This window comes from Hippopotamus amphibius, chromosome 1 (genome assembly GCF_030028045.1).
Source record: "Hippopotamus amphibius kiboko isolate mHipAmp2 chromosome 1, mHipAmp2.hap2, whole genome shotgun sequence".
Taxonomy (NCBI): Eukaryota; Metazoa; Chordata; class Mammalia; order Artiodactyla; family Hippopotamidae; genus Hippopotamus; species Hippopotamus amphibius.
Genome location: NC_080186.1, coordinates 97208040 through 97233530, shown reverse-complemented (window position 1 = coordinate 97233530; position 25491 = coordinate 97208040). Strand labels below are relative to the sequence as shown.

The 25491-nt window shown below is 36.0% G+C and overlaps 1 protein-coding gene across 10 annotated transcripts in view; it reads left to right on the top strand.

Moving 5' to 3' along the window:
- Nucleotides 1–7587, top strand: part of DRAM2 (DNA damage regulated autophagy modulator 2) — a 29524-nt gene extending 21937 nt beyond the window's left edge. For 3 of the 10 annotated variants that reach the window (XM_057738344.1, XM_057738173.1, XM_057738436.1), the window contains 5 exons: nt 1211–1460; nt 3371–3548; nt 4055–4137; nt 5116–5208; nt 5711–7587. In XM_057738344.1, the coding sequence (XP_057594327.1) occupies nt 1452–1460; nt 3371–3548; nt 4055–4137; nt 5116–5208; nt 5711–5818 (471 nt within the window). In that variant the 5' untranslated portion in view covers nt 1211–1451 and the 3' untranslated portion in view covers nt 5819–7587. Of the gene's footprint in view, nt 1–1145; nt 1461–3370; nt 3549–4054; nt 4138–5115; nt 5209–5710 lie in introns of all 10 variants that reach the window. The other 7 variants (XM_057737830.1, XM_057737790.1, XM_057737911.1 and 4 more) reach the window with 5 other exon arrangements.
- The last annotated feature ends 17904 nt before the right edge of the window (nt 7588–25491 follow it).

Genomic DNA, 25491 nt, shown 5'->3' with positions numbered 1-25491 from the left:
TGACTCAACCCTTGTAGGGCCAGATGGTGAGTGACATTCTTTAGTTGGCACTAGGAAATTTATGCTCAAGGACACTTGGAAGGGATAACTAGGCAGAAATCTGTGTTAATTTTCTAGGGCTGTCATAACAAAATACCACAATTTGGGTGGCTTAAAAATAACAGAAATTTATTCTCTCAGAGTTTAGGAGGCCAGAAGTCTGATATCAGGGTCTTGGTAGGGTTGGTTCCCTTTTAGGGGCTCAGAGAGAGAATCCATTCCATGCCTCTCTCCCAGCTTCTAGTAATTCTTGGCATTTCTTGGCTTGTGGCAGCATAACTATGATTTATGCCTCTGTTGGCATATGGCATTCTCCCTTCCTAGAAGATTTATTCTCAAGGAGACTTTGGAAGGAATAAGAATTAGTAGTTAAGTTTCATTAACTGCTTGTAAGTGAAGATTACAGACCACTCAATACATGATTTATAGGTTCTGTAGCAAACATTTGCCCTTGACCACACATATCTCGGTAATTTCTCTTGTCTTTGTCAAAGAATACATTTTTGTCTTTGTTAGATGATATATTTTTAAAGAAGATAAAACCATCACTTTTGTACGTGTCAAAGATTGTATTTAATTAATTAATTAATGAGAGAAATAGTGGATACTACAAACCAGTTCAAAAGAGAAATCAAAGTACCACACATTTATAGTCAGATAAGGAATGCTCAGATGAATTTACAGATAGATGCAAAGCTAGCAAAACTGGTCATTATTCAGAGTGATAGTCAGTTGCATTCCATAGGACACAATGTGCATTTCTATTCACATGGATTATTTGCATTACTCTGCATTTTCAATAAGTTAACTTCCATCTCTACACATAATGTCCATCATTGCACAAATTCTCTCTGCAAAATAGCCTAATTAAAGCCAAGTAAAATTCACACTTCTATAGAATCATTCCAGAGGCTCTAGTATTCCATTGAAAGAATAATCTCTTGCCCGTTGCAAGATTTTGCTGTTTCCCTAGTCTCTAAAATGACAGAATTGAATGGATTAAGCAGAAGTACTGCCAGTTAAAACCAGTTTTATATACCTCTATTTTGATTATAGAAATATAGTAGTAAATGCTCTCCATTCTTTATTTTTCTTTTTAACTACAGGATTTTGTTGATGAAACTGTGTACTGATTATATGTGGGCATTGATCAGGCTGTATCTGTATTTAGCTTCATCAATATGTGAATGAAAAATGTTTCCCGCCATATCAGTAAACAAAGGATATTGCAGCCATCAAGCCACTACAGCCGCCCCCGACAGTGAGCCCTGAGGGAACTCAGGATGGACACAAATGGGCTGCCTGCTGCCAAGCCCTCAGCCACTGCAGCCACCCCGCAATGGTGTACCCTGAGGGGACTCAGGATGAGGACTGGATACTGGCCCTAGATAGCTAAGGTGCTTATCAAAGGAATGATTTCAGTGAGTCCAGACTCGTGCATCTTCCCATATGTAGAAAAGTGCAAAATTAACTTGGGATATCTGGTTTTCTTTCTTTCTTTTTCCTTTCCTTTTTTTAAAAAATATAATTTATTTATTTTTATCTGTGGCTGTGTTGGGTCTTTGTTTCTGTGTGCAGGCTTTCTCTAGTTGTGGCAAGCGGGGGCTACTTACTCTTTGTGGCAGTGCACAGGCTTCTCATTGCGGTGGCTTCTCTTGTTGTGGAGCAGGGGCTCTAGGTGCATGGACTTCAGTAGTTGCAGCGTGCAGGCTCAGTAGTTATGGCACACGGGCTTAGTTGCTCCACGGCATGTGGGATCTTTCTGGACCAGGGATCAAACCTGTGTCTCCTACATTGACGGGTGAATTCTTAACCACTGCACCACCAGGGGAGTCCCTGATTTTCTTGAATTAACAGTAATCTTTGTTGCAGAACTCCTGTATATCTTGGCTTCTCCCTTATGTCTTTGGAGCAGTCCCTTAGAGCTATCTGAGAGGCTGCCTCCTAGGCTTGAGGTCGCCAGAAAGTCCACCAAATGAAATATAATTCTTAACATTTAGGTTGTGTTTGTTTTGTTTTTGTTTTTTTCAGTTGACAAATATATATGAGAATATTTTTAAGGAGAAAAATTCACCCATATTCCTGCTGTTAGCCCTAAAATAGTGAATTTCATTTTTGCAGCGTTTATCCATGTGTATAGATAAATTCACATGAACCAAGAAGATATTACCATTTATATTATGTTTTATGGTTGCTGAATTTTTTTTTTCTTTGTTAGCCAAAGTGATAGTAACAGTTATTTTTTTTCCCATCCCAATGCTCATAACTTACTGCCAGTGAAAACACCCTAAACCTTATCAAAGTTGCACTTTCTCTCTCCAAAAGGAAACCAGTGCCATTGGCAAATAAATTGTTACCTTTTATTTCTTTGTACTAGAAACTTCTTACACCTTCAACTAAAAAAGTGGACTCTGTGTGAATTAGCACAATTGATTGTAGGAGGGAACCAACCCCTAACCTAACCTCTCTTCTGTTACCTTAGTCATACCCTCCTTACCAAGTGCTGCATAGTAACTTCTCAAGCAAATGACACACAGATAGCATCAGTTAAAGAAAATACAGTTCAACCAAAGGCCTTTGATAGTAGAATTTTTGGAGAGCTACCATCATCACTTTTAAACAGGGGCATATATAGTAAAGAGTAAAATGTGAATGGATACTAATAAGGGTAAGGCAAAGGAAAAAATAATTAAAAAACAAAAACAGAGTAAAGTAAAGGAGAAAAAAATTACAACTTATGGTAATCCCTTATTGTATAATTTATCAAAACCAATCAAACTAGAGACAACGGGGGATGTTTTAATTTCTTGAGCCTTTAAATTGCATTTAGATTTTAATTAGACTTAAGTTGAGACTCCCTACCCCTTGCATTCCCAAGCACCCTAGTCTTCTTTTTCTGTAACCCATATCACCATTTAATATACTATGGAATTTACTTATTTCTAAAGTTTATTGTTTGTGTTCCTTCACTTGAATATAAGCTCTGAGGGCCAGATTTTCGTCTGCTTTGTTTACTAATATATCTGAGTCCTTAGAACAGTAGCTTGACACATAAGAGGCACCCAAGTAAACAAACATTATTAAATGAGTAAATGAATAATTACTCTTATGTTTTCACTGGTGGCATATGAAGTAATTTGGGTTACTGTGATTCTCAGGTTTATGCTGAATACTGAGGGAAAATTACTTCAGGAAATAATTTGTAGAATCTGCAGAACTTTTCCACTCAGTGAATGTCCTGTTGAAATCACTGGGCTTGTGCTTTTAAATATTGCATTGGTAATGCATCTGGGATTCTTTTATTTACTTATTTCTTCCTTTTGCCTCTCAGAAAACCACCTTTTTTGCTGTACATGTATGTGGAGCTCTGCTCACCTTTGGCTTGGGCTCATTATACATGTTTGTTCAGACTATCCTTTCCTACCAAATGCAGCCCAAAATTCATGGCAAACAAGTCTTCTGGATCAGACTACTGTTGGTTATCTGGTGTGGAGTAAGTGAATTTATCAGTATCCTTTGCTATAAAATGTGGCTACACTTGGGAATTGAATAACAAAATTTAAGTGAACATTGTTGGCATATCACAAGCAAGCCTTTTGTGGGTGAGATTCTTGGGTTGGTAAAGCCTAAAGTAAAGAATTTGAAACATGAAATTCAGAATTTTACCTGGAACCTAGCAACTGAACTAGAAACAAAGATAATGTCTAACCTGATCAGACTCACTTCAGAGATAGGAAGGATGAGTTAATGCCCTCCTTGAGAACAGTTAGGTAGCAAAAGCTATGATAGAACTAATGAATTATTGTGCAAAGAGGGATTGACTATGCAAGCCATCTCATAGTACTTTTCTGGGCACATTTTACTACTGCCTGTAACATGAAGTCTTTAAGAAAATGGGTTTGAACCTTGGAAACAGATATGTGTGTAATCCTTTTAGATCTTTAGAGATTTCTTTGTTTTGAATTAAACGTACAGGTCTTCCCTGAGATTCTTCCTTGACTTACTTTTTTTATAGTGCTGACTTGCTCATCACTCTTGTACAATGGCAGTTTTGGTGCTGATATAGTACAGAAACTCCATTGGAACCCTGAGGACAAAGTAAGAACTGATAGTCTGTAAAATTTAGTTTTATAGTAAAGATGACTGTTTTGGTTGATTTTGATGTGTTTTTCATTTCACGACTAACAATGAAAGTTTTTCAGTAAAATAATCAGCGATGTATTAGGCTTATTTTCTATAAATGATAGAGTTTATGTAGAAACATTCATATTCTCCTATCATTTTGTGGTCTGTGAACATTTTCAAGACCTAAAGAGAATTGTGATGGCAAAGAGTTTTCTCAGAAATTGACTAATTTAAATATGGATATAGTATGCAGTATACCTGACTGAAATCTGTTATTAGTAGAATACTTGTTTTCTGAATTGAAAAAAAATGTCTTCTCCTACTTTTTGTTATCTGGAAGTTTATTATTATGGACTCTGCTTTTTGGGTTCCAATATAGTGGATGTCTAAATGGAGACAGCATCTCTGATCCTGAGAAAAAGCAAGGTGGGACATATACTTGAATAGGTAATAAAATGAATTCATCTGTTTTCATAAACCACTCAGGTGGCATATTATTTTAAATTATTTTTAAAGAATCAGCCCTAGATAGGACATGTTTGTGAGAATGATTGAATGAAATAATTTACTAGGTTCTCCTAATTAGAATCTGAATATTATTTAATGCTCAAAATATAGCACTAAGTTTATCATGAGCATTGTTTACTTAAACTTCTTTGAGTGGCATTTAATGACTCGTGGCTTTGGGAAAGGCAGTAACTCCTTGATTGTAAAGTAGAAGTTCCCCTGTTCTTAGTTATTCAAATGAAAATTTTATTTGCCGTGGATGAAACTATGATAGATCATTTACTTTTCTAATGTCTTTAATTCTAGAGATATGTTAAGTAAATCAGAGGTTGATATTCAGAACACAGATTGGTTTATAAATATTATAGGTTTTTTATTTGAGAGAAATCATAGATCATTTGAATGAAATTTCACAGAACTTTTCTTTTTTTGTTGTCACTTAAGGGTTATGTGCTTCACATGATCACTACTGCAGCAGAATGGTCTGTGTCACTTTCCTTCTTTGGTTTTTTCCTGACTTATATTCGTGATTTTCAGGTAAGAAAATGTAGAATTAGATTTATGCAGTGAAACCTCCTCCAGGTGGAATAAGAAAGCTTTCTATAGGCAACTCTTGCCTTTTCAAAAATTAACTTCTTAAGCAGTGTTGCTAGAAGAGGGACTTCTAAGGTGAATTGTTTCTGTGTTTCGAGAAATTGCGTTTTGTTAGCAAGGTTCAGTCTTGAAAATAGGGTTATAAAACAATTAAATTTGAAGAAATTCAGTCAGAGAATTTTTATCAACTCTGCCTTCATTTATGTAGTTCATCCTCAACATTGAGTTTTACTGATTCTTCATAGAAACCAAAGAAAACCAAGGAACTTCTGAGGAAAGAAGCTTATTTTTCCTAATTCTGTTGGTACTGTAGATGGTACAACCTCTCTTGTCATTGGAATTGGTTAACATTCCTAATCCCAAAAGATATTCCTCAGAACATATTGAGCATGTGATCTGTCTTTAAGCAGCAAACTTCTATATGTAATTTTCTTTTCTGTTCCAGAAAATTTCTTTACGGGTAGAAGCCACTTTACACGGATTAACCCTCTATGACACTGCTCCTTGCCCTGTTAACAATGAACGAACACGGCTACTTTCCAGAGATGTATGATGAAAGGACAAAATATACCTGTGGTGATTATGATTCTCAGGGATTGGGGACATATTCATGAAAGTTACTTATTCTGCTCTGAAAATTTCAACCAGTTAATGAAGGCTGACAGTGACATCAAAGAATCCTGATAATCAAGAGACATGAATTAAGTCATTTGATGTTAATTTAAAGGATATCTTCAAGAGGACCATGTAAAAACATTTATGCATATACTTTTTTTATCCCAGAAGATAAAACCAAAGGACTACAAAATTGTAGATTTTTTTCTACTTTTTTAAAGAAAAGCAACCAGAAGTGCACCAACCAGTCTGTAAGATCCAGCTTTTCACATTTTAAAAATCATTACAAACCATCTTTTGTTTGGAGCACTTATGTGAGAGAGATGTTTCAGGACCCCAAATAATCAGCAGTGCTCAACAGCTCCTTTAGAATTGGGTTTTGAAGTAATACTTTTACCATATTAATATGTTTCTTACAGTATTTATAAAATTTATTTCTTCTGGAATTCGTTAAAGGGAAGCAGACCTGAATTCATGTGAGCACTTTTATTGCTTAAGCTTTGCACAAGAGATTCTGTAGATATTGATCTGATTCCTGCCACAAGGCCAGATACTATGCTAACTGGTCTATACACATGCTTGTGATAGTTTCATGAAGCTTAGTCTCTGATATGAGATTTTAATTACTAATGAATGAGAAAAGTAGCTATAGGCAGAGTTACTGCAGTTGTGTTTTGCATAAAACAGTCGTTAGCGTTCCTACACAAGGCTGAGAAGCTTGTGAATAACAGCAAGTATAATTAAAAATAAAAGTCACCTTAAACTGCACTCAAGAGCGTCTTACGATTTCCATTTATAGCAAATTACAATTACTTGAAAAAGTAGCCTTGAACAGGCAAATGTTGAGCCATTTTTAATGGGATGTGATCTTTGTATAATAGAACCCAAATTCTAAGGGACAAAATCAGCAATCCAGAAAAATTAGATATAGAATAATTGTGATTCATGCGTCCACCAAAATAATTTTCTTTCTGGTCATGCAAGTGATTGGATAGCTTCTACTTGGATCCCTATCTGTGCAGATAAAGAATAGTTTACAGATCCCAGATAAAATTCAAAAGAAGAAAATGTTTACCTGGGAGTGACAAACTGGTTTGCAAAAGAATCTTTCTGAAGAAGATTAACAGGGTTTATCTTTTTAGAAGAATTGGGCCCGTAGCCCGAAGAAAAGATGGTAAGAAAAAGTTTAAAGTGTAAGAGGGAGCAATTTAAGGGAAAATGGTTGTGTGGTGGAACCATATATCTCAATTATGAAAAGGTTGCTAGTTATAGAACTCTGATATTTCTGAAGACTTCTGAACTCATAAGACAGAAGATGGAATAAAATACTGTTTAGCTATATCAAGCAACAGTGAACATGGGAGACATTTCAACAAACATTGATTGAAATCTGCCATCACTAGAAAGAAATTTTCAGTACAAACTGTAAAACATTCTTATCGTGCCTCTGAAAATCATGGTGCAACCGCATCTGGGAAACAGCATCTAGTCTTGATTGCTGTCCTTCAAGGAACTGTAATTCAAGTTTTGAAGGACCATGGTGTGGTAAGAGGAAAAATGATAGAGTCAAAGTTCATAAAATTATAAAAAGTTACTTGGATAGTATTTTAATTCCATTATTTGACTTTTACCCTTAGAAATAACGTGGGCTAAAGACATGAATAAGTTCAGAAAGGGATTATAAATAAAGAGAAGTTTTTGAATGTGCCTTCATCCCTCATCTTAGGGCTGAATTAATGGAAGACAACCATACCCTACCTCAAAATATGCCTTGCCAACACTGTCAGATATAGTAGCTTGGGTGAACGGATAAAGTAGTTCAATTCAATCAATTTTGTTTTGAATGTTTAGCTTTAAGAATAGGAGGTTTTAAGCTGACAAACTTAGCAGATACTATTTCCTATGTCCTTGGAGACACAGCAAAACTGCATTTCCCTTTAATTATATGCATAAGACTGAATTTTAGCCAGTGAAATGTAAATGAAATGGATGTGTTTGCTATTTTCGTATTAAGGTTTTGAAAAACAGGGTTGCTCTTTCCCAGTTTTTTCTCATTACGCCAGCTGCATGTTGATGACCACAAAATTTTAGGAGGTGGCAGAATCACACATAGGAGCCTGAACTAGTCCACTTTTAATCAGATTTTAGAATACCAAACTAGAGATCCAATATAATTTAAGAACTCTGTTTTTATTTATCCTAATTCCTAAGATTGTATTGGATATTTCTAGAATAGGGCCATATTGTAAATGCTCAGTGGATTTATGAACAAGAAAGACAGCTCTTCTTATCTCTTGTGCAGTATTCTGTACAGACTCACTGTGAAATGAGGTTGAGTAAATGTTGTTTACTGTCCCTAATCTTGCCTTGTTTCAACCAGCCAGAGTGCTGGTTTTAGAAACAGTGTACTCATTTCTTAGGACGGTAAGAATGTAGAGAAGACCTAAAACAAAGGAAAACTCTTTGAGAGGCATTATGGGTCAACAGTTCAAACAGTTGTATCCTCCAAAAGGCATGGTCATTTGAAATAGAGTTTACCTGAGAATTCACCTACTCAGAAGGCCTGATCAGAGTACGAAGGGAATGCCTCAGAAATTATAAAATATGCAGTTGGAATTTAGTGCAGAGAGAAATTCCCCATGTTTGGATAGCTGGCAGCTCAACTGAAAAGCATACAGGTTCCCGTAGAATCTCACCAATGACCAGATCCCAAGCCCTGCTGAAAGGAAATCCTGTTCACTTCAAATATTTGAAGTAAATAGTAAAGTGAATCAAACTAGAGCAACAACAAAGCTCATCTCCACTTCAACTACAAATTGTATTAACTCAGCCTCCCATTTTATAAGCCTGACAAAAAAACAGGCATGCCCCCTTTGAGGCAATTATTATTTTTATACCTACTGTTCTTTTATAGAAAATATGCAGCATACAGTAAGAAATTATAAAGACATGCAAAGGAGAAGAAAAATTTGATCCAGACAGGAAATAGTCAATAGAAGCAAACTCAGAGATTGTCCAGATGTTGCAGTTATGTGAGGTAGATACCTATGATAAAAATGCTGAAGGACCTAATAAAAAGAGTGGAAAACACGCAGGTAAAGGGGAAATTTCTGCAGAGACAAGTAAATTTTGATAAACAAGAAAATTGTAGAATTGAATATGATACAACTGTGCAGAGGGAAGGATTGATAAAGATGGCAATTGAAAGTATAAAAACTGGAAATCAGGGACTTCCCTGGTGGCACAGTGGTTGGGGGTCTGCCTGCCAATGCAGAGGACATGGGTTCAATCCCTGGTCTGGGAGGATTCCACATGCCACGGAGCAGCTAAGCCTGTGTGCCCCAACTACTGAGCCTTTGCTCTAGATCCTGTGAGCCACAACTACAGAGCCCACATGCCACAACTGCTGAAGCCCGTGCTCTGCAACAAGAGGACCCACCACAATGAGAAGCCCACACACTGCAACGAAGAATAACCCCTTGCTTGCTGCAACTAGAGAAAGCCCATGCACAGCAACGAAGACAACACAGCCAATAAAAAAAATTAATTAAAAAACTGGAAATTAAAGAAAAAATGAAAATAAAAAGAATTGAATTTCAAAGGCAAAATTAAATGGTCTTAATCTTATAATTGAGTTTCAGAAGAAAATAGAATGGTATTGAAATGTTTGAAAGATATTGAAATGTTTGAGAGATATTGAATGATAACTTGTTTAAAATTGATGGAAATTAACAGAAAATCAACAAAATCAAAAGTGAGGTTTTGGAAATTATAAAATTGATAAACACTTAGCAAGACTAATACAGTGTGTTGAGTAGTATTCACCCAAAAGTCACGTTCATCCAGAACTTCAGAATGTGACCTTATTTGGAAATAGGATATTTGCAGGTGTAGTTAGTTAGGAGATCATACTAGATTAGGATTAGCCGTAAATCCAGTGATTTGTGTCTTTATAAGAAGGCTGCATAGAAAAAAAGAAACAGAAAAGAAGACCAAATGAAGACAGAGGCAGAGATTAGAGTAATGCAGCCTCAAACCAAATAATGCTGAAGATTGCCAGTAACCAGAAACTAGGAAGAGACAAGGAAGGATCCTTCGCTACAGTCTCTAGAAGGAGCCATGATTTTGGATTTCTGTCCTCCAGAAACAAGTCAATAAATTACTTCGTTTCAAGCCACCCAGTTTATGGTGACTTGCATGACATCCTAGGAAGCTTTAAAAAAAAAAGTAAAAAGAAAATGTTACTAATATTGCAAATAAAAAGAATATCACTACATAGCCTATTGACATTAAAGATAGGAAGAGCATGTTATGAACAACTTTATGCCAATAAATTCAACAACTTATGAAATGGACAAAAGCCTTTTGAACCATAACTTGTCAAAAGTGACGCAAGTAGAAAAAAATCTAAAAATAGCTCCATATTTATTAAAATATTGAATTTATAATTACACATCTTTCCCAAAAGAAACTCCAGTCCTTGATTACTTCACTGTTGAATTCTGTCAAATATTTAAGTTACAAATAATATTAAGTTCACAAATTGTTTCAAGAAAGCTTTTCAACTTGTTTTATGAAGCCAGAATAATCTCAGTAAAAAACTTGACAAATATGAGAAAAGAAAAAGATTAATATCTCTCATGAATATAGATGTTAAGGATACTTAATAAAATAGTAGGAAATAGGACTTAGCAATGAAAAAACAGTTAAAATGACTGTGGTTTATTCCAGCAGTAAAATTCACCACACTAACATAAAGGAGAACAAAAGACATAAAAATTTGACAAAATTGAACATTCTTATTAAAAACTTCCAGCAAACTAGAAATAGAATTCCACCACTTGGTAAAGTACATCTATGAACAGCTAATGTCATAATTAGTGCTTTAATATTAAATCCTTTTCACCTAGGATTGGAAAGAAGGCGATCTTTTATTTGACATTGCAATAGAAGCCCTAGTTAATACAAAAAGGCAAGACAATGAAATTAAAAACAAAGATTAAGAGAAAAGGAAAAATGTATGTTTACAAAATCTTATGTAATTTTCAGAACTACTAATTTTGGACTAATAGGTGAATTTAGAAAGGTCACAGGTTAGAAGTTCAATAATAATGATAAACTGCAGTTCTATATTAACAGTGAACACTTGAAAATTAAAAGAATGCTGTCTACAGTAACATAAAAGTTGCATATCTAAGAATAAACCTAATGATCGCTATAGAAGACTTCTACACTTAAAAACTACAAAAGTTGCTGTGAAGAATTTTAAAATCCTAAAAACATTTTTGCTGTGTTCACATATCAGAAGACTTGGTATAGTTAAGGTGTCCACTCTGTATTTGATGAACTATGGGTTTAATGTAACTCCTAACAAAACTCCAGCAAGGTATTTTGAAGAAATTGACAAGCTGATTGTAAAATTTGGAAATTCACAGCATCTAGAATAGTCAAAGCAATCTTGAAAAGATTGTACTTCTTACACTATCTGATTTCAAGATGTATTATAATGTTAAAATAAACAAGACAATGTAGTTATTGATATAAATATAAATAAATAAATACACCAGTGGAATGGTATAGAGTCCTAAAATATACCACACATACATAGTCAATTTATTTTCAGCCAGAGTCCAAGAAAATTCAGTGAGAAAAAGAAGTCTTCAACAGCTGATGCTTTTACACCAGAATATCCAAATGGAAAACAATGAGCTGCAACATTTATTTCAGTCCTTTACAGACACATCGAGGATCATCATAGGCCTACAAGAAAGATCTGAAACTATACAGCTTCTAGGTGAAAACCTAGGAAGATATCTGTGTGCCATCAGGGAAGGCAAAGCTTTCTTAGGAACACACAAGAAAATGATATTAAGGACTTTTTCAAAAGTTAAGATTTCTGTTTATCAGAAAATACCCCTAAGAATCTGAATAAGCAAACCACAGATTTAGGGAACATAGTCACAGTGTGTATATTTTACAAAGAAGCTGTATGCAGAATATATAAAGAACATCAACAAATCAAAAATTAAAAGTGCACGTTCGATTTTTTTCTTGTGTGCAAAGGACAGATACTTCACAAAATAAAATACATGAATAGACATGAAAAGGATACACAACATCAGAGTAATGGAAATAAATGCCACAACAACTACATACACACTAGTATGGTTATAATAAAAAAAGACCCAAAATACCAAATGTTGGTAGGACTGTGAGAAACTGAACCTCTTCTCTTGCTGATAAACCAATTTGGAGAATGGTTTGGTAGTTTCTTTTGAAGTTAAACTCACATCTACTCACTGACCCTGAAAAATCTATTCATAGGAATTTACTTAAGAGAAAAAAACATGTTCACAAAAAGAGTAACAAGAATCTTCCCAGCAATCTTAATAATAGCTCGAGTGTGGCAATAATCATAATGGCCATCAATATGAAAACGGATGAATGAGTTGAGGTGTATTTATGCAATGGCTTGCTGCTTGGCAGTAAAAAGAAAAGCTACAGATATGCACAACAACATGGGTGAATCATAAAAGCATTGTATTGAGAAAAGCCACATACAGACACATGTATAATCTATAATTCTGTTTATTTGAAGAACAAGAGCAGGCAAAACTGGTAATAGAAGTCAGAAAGTGATCTTATGGGAAAGATTTACTGGAAAGGGGCATAAGAGATTGCTGTGGGCAGAGTTATGTCCCTCCAGAATTTATACGTTGAAGTTCTAAGCCCTAGCACCCCAGAATATGACTATGTGCAGAGCATCTTTGGGTGATTAAGTTAAAATAAGGTCATTAGGGTGTGCCTAATCAATATGACTGGCATTCTTAGAAGAAGAAATTACAACATAAACATGTACAGAGGGAAGGACATAGGATGGCACGGGGAACGTGGCCATCCACAAGACTGAAAGGTCTTAGGAGAAACCAACCCTACCAACACCTTGACCTCACACTTCTAGTGTCCAAGACTGAAAAAATAAATTTGTTTAAGCCACTTAGTCTGTGATACTTTGTTATGGCAGCCCTAGCAAACTAATATAAAAATTTTACTGGGGATGATGCAGACATTTTCCATCTTGAAGTAGATATGTGTGATAGGTGTATACAGCTTTTAATTCATCATAGTGAACACCTAAGATCTACATTTATTTTATGTTATTTTATTTTATTTTATTTTATTTATTCAGTTAAGAAAAGGTAAAAAGAGAAAGGATTAAGATGGCGGAGTAGGAGGATGTGTGCTCACTCCCTGTTGCAAGAGCACCGGAAATACAGCTAAATGCTGAACAATCATCGACAGAAAAACACTGGAACTCACCAAAGAAGACACCCCACATCCAGAGACAAAGGAGAAGCCTCAATGAGACGGTAGGAGGGGCGCAATCGCGTTAAAATCAAATCCCACAAATGCTGGGTGGGTGACTCACAGACTGGAGAACAGTTATACTGCAGAAGTCCACCCACTAAAATGAGGGTTCTGAGCCCCACGTCAGGCTTCCCAACCTGGGAGTCCAACAACGGGAGGAGGAATCCCCAGAGAATCAGACTTTGAAAGCCAGCGGTATTTGATTGCAGGACCTCCACAGGACTGGGGGAAATAGAGACTCCACTCTTGGAGGGCACAGAAAACAGTGTGCTCACCAGGACCCAGGGGGAAGGAGCAGTGACCCCATAGGAGACTGAACCAGCCCTACCTGCTGGTGTTGGAGGGTTGCCTGCAGAGGTGGGGGGCAGCCGTGGCTCACTGAGGAGACAAGGGCACTGATGGCAGGGGTTCTGGGAAGTGCTTATTGGTGTGTACCCTCCCAGAGTCCACCATTAGCCCCACCGAAGAGCCTGTAGGCTCCAGTGCTAAGTAGCCTCAGGCCAAACAACCAACAAGGTGTGAACACAGCCCCACCCATCAGCAGACAAGCAGATTAAAGTCTTACTGAGCTCTGCCCACCCAGCCCTACCCACCATCAGTCCCTCCCATCAGGAAGCACACACGAGCCTCCTAGATAGCTGCCTCCACAAGAGGGCAGACAGCAGTGTCAAGCAGTATCAGCAGTATTTCGTCTTGTGGAACTGAAAACCACAGCCACAGAAAGAGAAAGAAAATGAAAAAGCAGAGGACTTTGTACCAGATGACGGGACAGGATAAAACCCCAGAAAAACAAGTAAATGAAGAGGAGATAGGCACCCTTCCAGAAAAAGAATTCAGAAGAATGATGGTGAAGATGATCCAGGACTTTGAAACAAGACTGGATGCAAAGATCTAAAAGTTTACCAAAGACCTAGAAGAATTAAAGAGCAAACAAACAGAGATATGCAACACAGTAACTGAAATGAAAAATATACTAGAAGGAACCAATAGCAGATTAACTGAGGCAGAAGGGAGAATAAGTGACCTGGAAGACAGAATGGTGAAAATCACTGATGCAGAAAAGAATAAGGAAAAAAGAATGAAAAGAACTGAAGACAGCCTAAGATACCTCTGGGACAATGTTAAATGTGCCAACATTTGCATTATAGGGGTCCCAGAAGGAGAAGAGAGAAAGGACCCAAGAAAATATTGGAAGAGATTATAGTTGAAAACTTCCCTAACATGGGAAAGGAAATAGCTACCCAAGTGCAGGAAGCACAGAGAGTCCCAGGCAGGGTAAACCCAAGGAGAAATGCCAAGACATGTAGTAGTCAAGTTGACAAAAATTAAAGACAGAGAAATGTTATTAAAAGCAACAAGGGAAAAATGGCAACATACAAGGGAACTCCCATCAGGTTAACAGCTGATTTCTCAGCAGAAACACTGCAAGCCGGAAGGGAGTGGCACGATATATTTAAAGTGATGAAAGGGAAGAAGCTACAACCAAGAATACTCTACTCAGCAAGGATCTCATTCAGATTTGATGGAGAAATCAAAAGCTTTACAGACAAGCCACAGCTAAGAGAATACAGCACCACCAAACCAGTCCTACAACAAATGCTAAAGGAACTTCTCTAAGCAGGAAACATAAGAGAAGAAAAGGACCTACAAAAACAAACACAAAACAATTAAGAAAATGGTAATAGGAACATACATATCAATAATTACCTTGAATGTAAATGGACTAAATGCACCAACCAAAAGACACAGACTGGCTGAATGGATACAAAAACAAGATCCATATATATGCTGTCTACAAGAGACCCACTTCAGACCTAGGGACACATACAGATGGAAAGTGAGGGGATGGAAAAAGATATTCCATGCAAATGAAAATCAAAAGAAAGCTGGAGTCGCAATGGTCACATCAGATAAAATAGACTTTAAAATAAAAAATGTTACAAGAGACAAGAAAGGACATTACATAAAGATCAAGGGATCCATCCAAGAAGAGTTGATAACAATTATAAATATATATGCACCCAGTATAGGAGCACCTCAATACATAAGGCAAATGCTAACAACTATGAAAGAGGAAATGCAAGGCAGAAATAGAGACACAGATATAGAGAACAAACACATGGACACCAAGTGGGGAAAGCGGGGAGGGTTGGCTGGGAATGAATTGGAAGATTGGGATACCAAATTGTACACTCTCAATGTATGCTGTTTATTGTCTGTTAACTGTATCTCAATAAAAGTTCTTTAAAAAAAAAGAAAAAAAGAAAATAGAAAAACCGAACAAATAAGACAATTAGCTGATGCTTTGGGGAGAAATCAGTAAAACAGGTAAAATTTTAGCTAACCTTTTTTGAAATAAAACACAAATGTACAAAATGAGAACTGTTGAGAAATAGTTGAAAAAGCAAAAATTTTAGGTAATGCCAATACTTTGCATAAATTTATAGAAATTTGACATTTTCAACAGTTCTCAAAACTATCAAAATTGATCTAATTTGAAATAGGAAATTTAAACCAACCAATTTCCATAGAATAGAGAACCTCAACATTATGTGTAAATTGTTTGTTTTGCTAGAAAAACAAAATAACCAAAATTTTGTGTGGGGTATGACATAGAGACATACACTCCTGTGTTAGTTTGCTACGGCTTCCATAACAAAATACCACAGTTAGGTAGCTTGAACAGCGAATTTATTTTCTTATCAGTTCTGGAGGCTGGCTTGCAGCCTTGGCTTCAGTTAGTTGCCTTCTTGCTGTGTCTTCTCACATGTTCTCTGAGCATTCACGTCACTAGTGTCTCTTAGTGTGTCCAAATTTCCTTATGAGGACACAGTCAGATTAGATTAGGGCCCAACCTAATGGCCTCGTTTTAATTAAATCACCTCTTTAAAGGACTTGTATCCCAAAACAGTCATGTTTTGAGGAACTGGCGATTAGGATTTCCTGTGAATTTTGAGGATATGCAATTCAGTTCATAACACTGCACTCTCTAGACCCCTGAGAATCATGTTCTTATATGCAAAATACATTCATCCCTGTTGCAACAGCCCAAAAGTCTTCATCAGCTCTAAATTCCAAATCTTATCTAAATATCATCTAAATCAGGTGGGCAAAAGTCAAAGTATGGTTTATCCTGGGGCAAAATTCTTATCCAGGTGTGAACCTGTGATGTCAGATAAGATCTGCTTCCAAAATGCAGTGCTGGAACAGACATAGGATAGACATTCCTATTCCAAAAGGGAGAAATCAGAAGACAGGAGGCATTGGTTCCAAGTGAGTTGAAAACTTAGCAGGGAACATTCTATTAGGTTTTTAAGACTGGAGAATAATTCTTTTCGTCTCAGTGCTCTGTCTCCCAGGCCCACTGGGGAGGTAGTGTAGCCTGAGGCCTTAGGCATCAGCCCTGCCCTTGAAACCCTAGGCATCAAACTGGCCTACTAAAACCGTGGAGGTGGCTGTGCTGTTTGTAATCAAAGAGGAAACAGCCTTGGCACCTGGACCTGTGCCCTGGTGACAGTGGCAGCCCTGTACTGATCTCTGAATTATCTTTAGAGTCATTCTTCCCTTTTCTTGAGGGATAAAGCATGTTCACAGATGTACAGCTCTGTTGTCCAATTCTGTAGTATCCAAGAAGTCTGATAGCCTGCCTTCGTTTTGTCCCATCTCTGTCCCCCTTAGTCCAAGCTAGCAGTATTTCTGGGCATAACCCCATCTCTATTCCTGACTTCTGCTGAGACAGCTAATTGGATCCATGAATAACAGTGGTGCTCTTAGTCCATTTAGGCTGCTATAAAAATACCATAGATAGGGTGGTTTATAAATAACACACATCATTTCTCACAGTTCTGGAGGCTGGGACATCCAAAATCAAAGTGCCAGCAGTTTTAGTGTCTGGTGAAGACCTTTTTCCTGATTAATAATTGCCTGTCTTTTTGCTGTGTTGTCACATGGCAGAAGGGGAAAGGGAACACTCTGGGGTGTCTTTTTTAGGACACCAATCCCATATTAAGGCTCCACCCTCATCACCTACACCTAATCACTTCCCGTTGCAGCAGCCAGAAAGGCCCTACCTCTAGATACCATCGTGTTGGGGATTCAATATATGAATTTGGGGTGACATAAACACTCAGTCTATAGCACACCTGTAATCTCTTTGTCAAATGATTGTTCACCCTTAATGTTCTTTCTAACCATTGTTTTTGTTTTGCTATGTTTTTTGTTTTTGCAATATGGCTGGGCTGAGAATATTCAAAATTACCAAGTTCTGGTTAATTTTTGCTTATCAACTGCATCTTCAATTTACCTCTCTCCTCTCACATTTTACCATAAGCCATAGGAGGAACCAGCTCACTTCAACACCTTGAGTAGAAATATCCTCAGTTAAATATCCAAGTTCATCGCTTACAAATTCTGCTGTCCACAAAACACTGGAAAACAATTTAGCCAAGATGTGTGTCAGTTTATAACAAGAATCATCTTTCCTCTACAATACAATAACATTTTATTTCATTAAGAGGTCTCCTCAGAAATACCTTTAATATCTATTATTTCTATCAGTAGTCCTTTCAAAGCAATCTAGGCATTTTCTAACGATACATCAGAAGACACTACCAACAGAGTTAAAAGACAACCCACATAACATGAGAAAATACTTGCAAATCATATATCTGATAAGGGGTTAATATCCAGAATACATATAGAACTCCTAAAACTCAACAACAAAAACCAATAGCTCAATTTAAAAATGGGTAAATGAATAAACATTTCTCAAAAGAAGTTATGTGATATATCAATAAACAATGAAAAAATGCTCAACACCACTAATCATTAGGGAAGTGTAAGTGAGATACAATCTCAGACCTATTATGATGGCTACTAACAAAAAAACAGAAAACGAAATGTGCTGGAACTTCCCTGGCAGACCAGTTGTTAAGACGACCTGCTGAGTTGCCAAAAGGAAAACGAAGTGTTGATAAGGCTGTGGAGAAGTTGGGACCTGTATCATAGCATGACCCATTACTTCATCTCTTTCTTTTATTTTTTGGCCAAATAATATTACATTGTATAGATATACCACATTTGTTTATCCATTTATCAGTTGATAGAAATCTATGTTTCCACATTGGACCTATTAAAAACAATGCTGCTACGAACATTTGAGTACAACTTTTTTTGTGGAGGTATATTTTCTTTGGGTATACAACTAAGGTATGCTGGTTTATGTGGTAAGCATTATTAATATATATAAGGCTTCCCAAACTTTTTTTCAAAGTAGCTATATTATTTTAGAATCCTACTAACAGTGAGGTTGGTGTAGTGATGTATTATATCTTTTCATTAGGTTATTGTCCATCTGTATATCTTTTTGGAGGAATGTCTATTTCAGTTCTTTGACTGCGTTGTCCTTTTTGTTGTTGAATAGTAGAAATCCTTCATGTATTCTAGATACAAGTCCTTTAATAGGTATGTGATTTTTAAATATTTTCACCATTCAGTGGATTATTTTCATTTTCTTAATGGTTTTCATCAATGCACAAGGTCTTTAATTTTTATGAAGACCATTTTATCAATTTTTTTCTTTTGTCACTTATGCTTTTGGTGTCATTTCTAAGGAATCATTGCCTTACCCCGTTATGGAGATTGATTTCTAAATTTTCTTCCAAGAATTTTATAATTTTGTCTCAAATTTTGTTTTATAATGCAAAATTAATAATTGTATATAATGTGGGGTACAGGTTCAGATTCATTCCTTTGCATGTGAATATTCAGTTGTATAAGTACCATTTGTTGAAAAAACTACTCTTTCCCCATAGGGTGGTCATGAATTCCCCATATAAAATAAGTTTATGATAAATGTATGGGTTTATTTCCCTACTTTTAATTCTGTTACCAATGAGCTAGATAGATGATAGATAGATAGATAGATAGATAGATAGATAGATAGATAGATAGATAATCCTCATATCAGTACCATACTTTTTTTAAATAGACTTTATTTTTTAGAAGTTTTAAGTTCACAGGTAAATTAAACAGATAGTACAGACTATTTACGCTCTCTCCTCTTTACCCCACCTCCGTTGTTTCCCCTATTAATAACATCTTGCATTAATGTGGAATATTGTTACAACTGATGAACCAATATTGATATATTATTAACTAAAGTCCATAGTTTATGGTTTATTCTTTTTTTAAAATATAAATTTATTTATTTGTTGGCTGCATTGGGTCTTTGTTGTTGTGCACGGGCTTTCTCTATTTGCAGTGAGTGGGGGATATTCTTCATTGTGGTGTGCGGGCTTCTCATTGCAGTGGCTTCTCTTGCTGCAGAGCACCAGCTCCAGGCATGTGGGCTTCAGTTTAGTTGTGGCTCAGGGCTTTAGTGCACAGGCTCAGTAGTTGTGGTGCACAGGCTTAGTTGCTCCGGGGCATGTGGGATCTTCCCAGCCCAGGATTGAACCTGTGTCCCCTGCACTGGCAGGCAGATTCTTAACCACTGCGCCACCAGGGAAGCCGGGTACCGTTTCTTGAGTACTGTAGCTTTGTAGTAAGCTTTAAAATTGAGAAGTGTGAGTCTTCCAACTGTGTTCTTAAAGATCGTTTTGACTATTCTGGTCCCTTGCATTTACTTATGAATTTTAGAATCAGATTGTGAATTTCTGCTAACAAACCATTTGGGATTTTGGTAATGACAGTGTTGAATCTGTGTATCAATTTCAGGAGCACTACTATGTTAATAATCCATCAGCATAAGATTATTTAGGTTTTGTTTAGTTTCTTTTTTTTTTATTAATTTTATTTATTTATTATTTTTGGGGGGGTACACCAAGTTCAATCATCTGTTTTTATACACATATCCCTGTATTCCCTCCCTCCCTTGACGCCCCCCCACCCTCCCCGTCCCAGTCCTCTAAGGCATCTTCCATCCTCGAGTTGAACTCCCTTTGTTATACAACAACTTCCCACTGGCTATCTATTTTACAGTTGGTAGTATATATATGTCTGTGCTACTCTCTCGCTTCCTCTCAGCTTCCCCTTCACCCCCCGCCCCCTCCCAAACCTCGAGTTCTCCAGTCCATTCTCTGCACCTGCCTCCTTGTTCTTGTCACTGAGTTCATCAGTACCATTTTTAGATTCCATATATGTGAGTTAGCATACAATATTTGTCTTTCTCTTTCCAGCTTACTTCACTCTGTATGACAGACTGTAGGTCTATCCACCTCATTACATATAGCTCCATCTCATCCGTTTTTATAGCTGAGTAATATTCCATTGTATATATGTGCCACATCTTCTTTATCCATTCATTTGTTGATGGGCATTTAGGTTGCTTCCATGTCCTGTGTTTAGTTTCTTTGAGCAATGTTTTATAGTTTTCTGTGCACAAGTCTTACACTTGTTTTGCTAAATTTATTCTTAAGTATTTTTGATGTTGTTATAAATGGAACTGTTTTTTTAATTTCATGTTATGTTACTTATTGCTACTGTATAGAAATGCGATTGTTTTTATAAATTTATCCTGTAAACTTGCTGAATTTATTTATTACTTCTGATAGTTTGTATGCATTCCTTTAAGATTTTTAAAAATTGAAGTATAGTTTATTTACAGTACTGTGTCAGTTTCAGGTGTGCAGCAAGGTGATTCAGTTTTTTATATATATCTGATATATATATCAGATTATTTTCCATTATAGGTTATTACAAGATATTGAATATAATTCCCTGTGTTACATAGTAAATTCTTGTTGCTTATCTATGTCATATATAGTAGTTGGTATCTGTTAATCTCATACTCTGGATTAATCCCTTCACCCCTTCTCTTTCCCCTTTGGTAAACATAGTTATTTTTCTGTGCCTGTGAGTCTGCTTCTGTTTTGTATATAGATTCATTTGTATTTGTCTTTCTCTGTCTGGCTTACTTCACTTAGAATGACATTCTCTAGGTCCATTGATGTTGCCACAAAATGGCAATATTTCATTCTTTATTATGGCTGAGAAATATTTGCATTTCCCTAATAATTAGTGATGTTGAGCATCTTTTCATGTGCTTGTTGATCATCTGTATGTCTTCTTTGGGAAATGTCTTTTTGGGCCTTCTGCCCATTTTTAGGTTGGGTTTGTTTGTTTTTTCAATATTGAGTTACTTGACCTGTTTGTGTATTTTGGATGTTAACCCCTTATTGGTCACATCATTTGCAAATATTTTCTCCCATTCTGTAGGTTATCTTTTCATTTTGTTGATGATTTTCTTTGCTGTGCAGAAGTTTTTAAGTTTGATTGTCTTGTTTGTTTATTTTTGCTTTTATTTCTTTTGCCTTGGGAAACTGATCCAGGAAAATATTGCTGGGACTTATGTTAGAGAATGTTTGACATATGTTCTCTTGTAGGAGTTTTATGGAGTCACATCTTATATTTAGGTTTTTAAACCATTTTGTTTATTTTTGCATATGGTGTAAAGGAGTGTTCTAATTACAATTGATTTACATGTAGCTGTCCAGCTTTCCCAGTACTACTTGTTGAAGAGACTGTTTTTCCTCCATTGTATATGATTGCATCATTTGTCATAGATTGATTGTAGGTGTGTGGATTTATTTCTGGGGTCTCTAATCTGTTCCATTGATCATATGTCTGCTTTTGTGCCAGTACCAAGCTGTTTTGATTACTGTAGCTTTGTGATATAGATTGAAGTCTGGAAGGGTTATGCCTCCAGCTTTGTTCTTTTTCCTCAGGATTGCTTTGGCAATTCTGGGTCTTTTGTGATCCCATGTAAACTATGATTATTTATTCTATGGTGTAGCCACTGTGGAAAACAGTAGGGATGTTTCTTCAAAAACTAAAAATAGAACTACCATATGACTCAGCAATTCTATTCTTGGGTATGTATCCAAAAAACCCAGAAGCATTAATTCAAAAAGATACATGTACCTCAGTAGTTCATATAAGCATTATTTACAGTTGCCAAGCCATGGAAACAAAACCTAAGTGCCCATCAACAGATGTGTGGATAGAGAAGATGTAGCATATATATACAATGGAATACTACTCAGCCACAGAAAAAACAAAATTTTGCCATTTGCAGCAACATTCATGGACTTGGAGGACATTATGCTAAGTGAAATAAGTCAGATACAGAAAGGTAAATACTTTATGATATTGCTTCTATGTAGAATCTAAAAAATATGACAAACTAGTAAATATAACATAAAAGACTCAGACTTACAGATATAGAGAACAAATAGTGGTCACCAATCATGGCATAGAGGCAATATAGTGTTAGGGGAATGAGAGATACAAACTTTGGGGTATAAGATAGTCTCAGGGATGTATTTTACAACACAGAGACTATAGTCAATATTTTGTAGTAACTGTAAATGAAAGTAACCTTTAAAAATTGTATTAAAAAGATTATTTTTTCTAGTGCTGTGAAAAATGTCATGGGTATTTTGATAGTGGCTGCATTAAATCTGTACATTGCTTTGAGTAGTATGGCCATTTTCACCTGTAGGGTGGTAACAGCCATAGAGCAAAGAGGAGGCTCCGCCCCTCATCCAGCACATTCTCCGGATACCACAACACCAGTCCCACCCTCTATTAAGGAGATAATGGCCAATACACTCTGAGGAAAGATGTGGCTGGCATGCATACCAAAACCAGGCCTCACACCAAATATATTGGACTCACACACTCTACACAGCGGTGTTCCCACATAAAACTCCTCCAAGACCACAGTAGATAAATGTTTTTCCTAAATTCATAGAGAAAGTTTTGTAAAATGAAAATGCAGATGAACTACTCTCAATTAAAAGCACAAGAGAAATTCCCTGAAAGAAGAAATGATAAAAGAGACCTCACCAGTCTACTAGACCCCATGTTCAAAAAGGAGTTAATAAAAATGCTAGGGAAGTTTAAAAATGTTGTCTATAGAAATGCAGATCACTGTAACGAGGAACTAGAAACTATAAAGATGAGCCAATCAAAATTAGTCAAATTGCTGAGATAAAAGCCAATCTAGAAGCAATGAATAGCAGACTAAATGGCACAAAAGAATGAAAAGGTGATCTGGAAGATAGAATGATGGAAATCACCCTATCAGAATAGCAGCCAGAAAGACAAATTATAAAAAAAGAAAGCAACATGTGAGATCTATGGGATAATATAAAGTGTGCCAACGCATGCATAATAGGGGTTCCAGAAGAAGAGAAAGGCGGATCAAAATGTATTTGAAGAAGTTATGCCTGAAAACCTCTCAACCTGAAGAATAAAACAGATATCCATGTATATGAAGCACAGAGGGTCCCAAACAAGATGAACCCAAGCAGACCTACAGCAAGATGTATCATAATCAAAATGGCAAAACTTAAAGAGAGGATTCTAAAGACAGTAAGAGAATCCGTTACAAGGGAACCCCATAAAGTTATCTGCTGATTTCTCTGTAGAAAATTTGCAGGCTAGAAGTGAGTGATATGGTATATTCAAAGGCCTGAAAGGGAAAAATGTACAACCCAGCAAGTGTATTTTAGAATAGAAGCAGAGATAAAGAATTTCTCAGGTAAGCAAAAACTAAAATAATTCAGCAATACTAAACCTAACCTAAAAGAAATGTTGAAAGGTCTACCTAAAAGAAATGTTGAAATGTCTACTCTAAATAGAAAAGAAGCAAGAATCTACAGAAATGGGAAAATCAGAATAGTAAAGAGAAATATGTAAAAGGATTGAAGTTTACTTAAATAAGGCAGTATGTAGAGTAGAAAACAAAAACTTTTGTAAAAGTGATTATAACTACAATGAAGAGCAAAAGGATAAGCATGAAAATGTGAAATAGGACATCAAAATCACAAAATGTGGGGGGCAGGGAGTATAAAATGTGGACCTTTTAAAATGTGTTTGAACTTGTACGAATATCAGTTTAAAGCAAGTAGATATAGTTATGGGTCAACATACTTGAAATCTAGGGTAACCACAAAGCAAAAACATGCAATAGATTCACAAAAACCAAATAGAAAGGAACTCAAGCATACTGCAAAAGAAAACCATTAAATCACAAAAGGAAAAAAAAAGAACCACAAAAACAACTGGAAACACAGGGTTTAAAATGGCAATAAGTACACACCTATCAATAATTACTTTAAATGTCAATGAAGTATACGCGCTGATCAAAACAAGTAGAGTGGCAGATTGGATTTTAAAAAAAAGATCAGTAAAACCAAAAACTGGTTTTCTTGAAAGAATAAACAAAGTCAACAAACCTCTGCTGGCTCACCAAGAAGAAAAGAGAAAGGATCCAAATAAATAAAGTAAGAAATGACAAACATGAAATAACAACTGATTGCTTAAGATTTTAAATAAAAATCATTTATTTATGAGCTAAGATAGTTCTGCTTCTTCCTATCCAACTTGGATGCCTTTTTTCCCCTCTTTTTATTGCCTAATTGCCTCAGCTATAACCTCTGGTATAATGTACAATAGAAACAACAATAGTGGACATCCCTGATAAAGGACATTTCTTTCTTCTGATTTTAGTGGGGGGTGGTGGGTGGAATGTTAACCATAAAGTTTTCAAAGATGTGTTTTTACCAAGGCTGAAAAGTTTCCTTCTATTCCTAGTTTGTTGAACATTTTTATAAGCATTTTATGAAAGGGTATTGAATTTTGTCAAATTCTTTCTCTGTGTCTATGGAGATAATCTTGTGATTTTTATCTTTCATTGTATTGATAGTATATATAACATTGGATTTTAGATGTTAGTCTCAAATTCCTGGCATAACTCCCACATGGTCATGTTGTTTAAACCTTTATTTTGTGTTCTGGATTTCTTTTGCTAGTGTTTGTGTAGATTTTTCATCTATATTCCTAACAGATGTTGCTTTGTATTTTTCTTTTCTTGTGAAATCTTTGTTTGACTTTGTTATCAGGGTAAGATTGTCCTCATGGAATAATTTGGGAACTTTCAACTCTTCCATTTGATTGTAATTCTTCAGAAACACTTATTTTTAGTGCTTAAGTCGATTGGATCCGGGGTTTCCTTTGTAAGAGTTTTCTAAACTACTAAGTCAATCACCTTACTTGTTATAGGTCAGATTTTCTATTTCTTTATGAGTCAGTTTTGGTAGTTTGTGTCTTTCTAGGAAGATGGCATGCAGTGCATGGTATTTCCTTTTCATATTTCCTTATTACTAGAGATATCCCTTCTTTTATTCCTGATTTTAGTAACTTGAATCTTCTGTTTTTCTCCATAAGTTTTTTTTA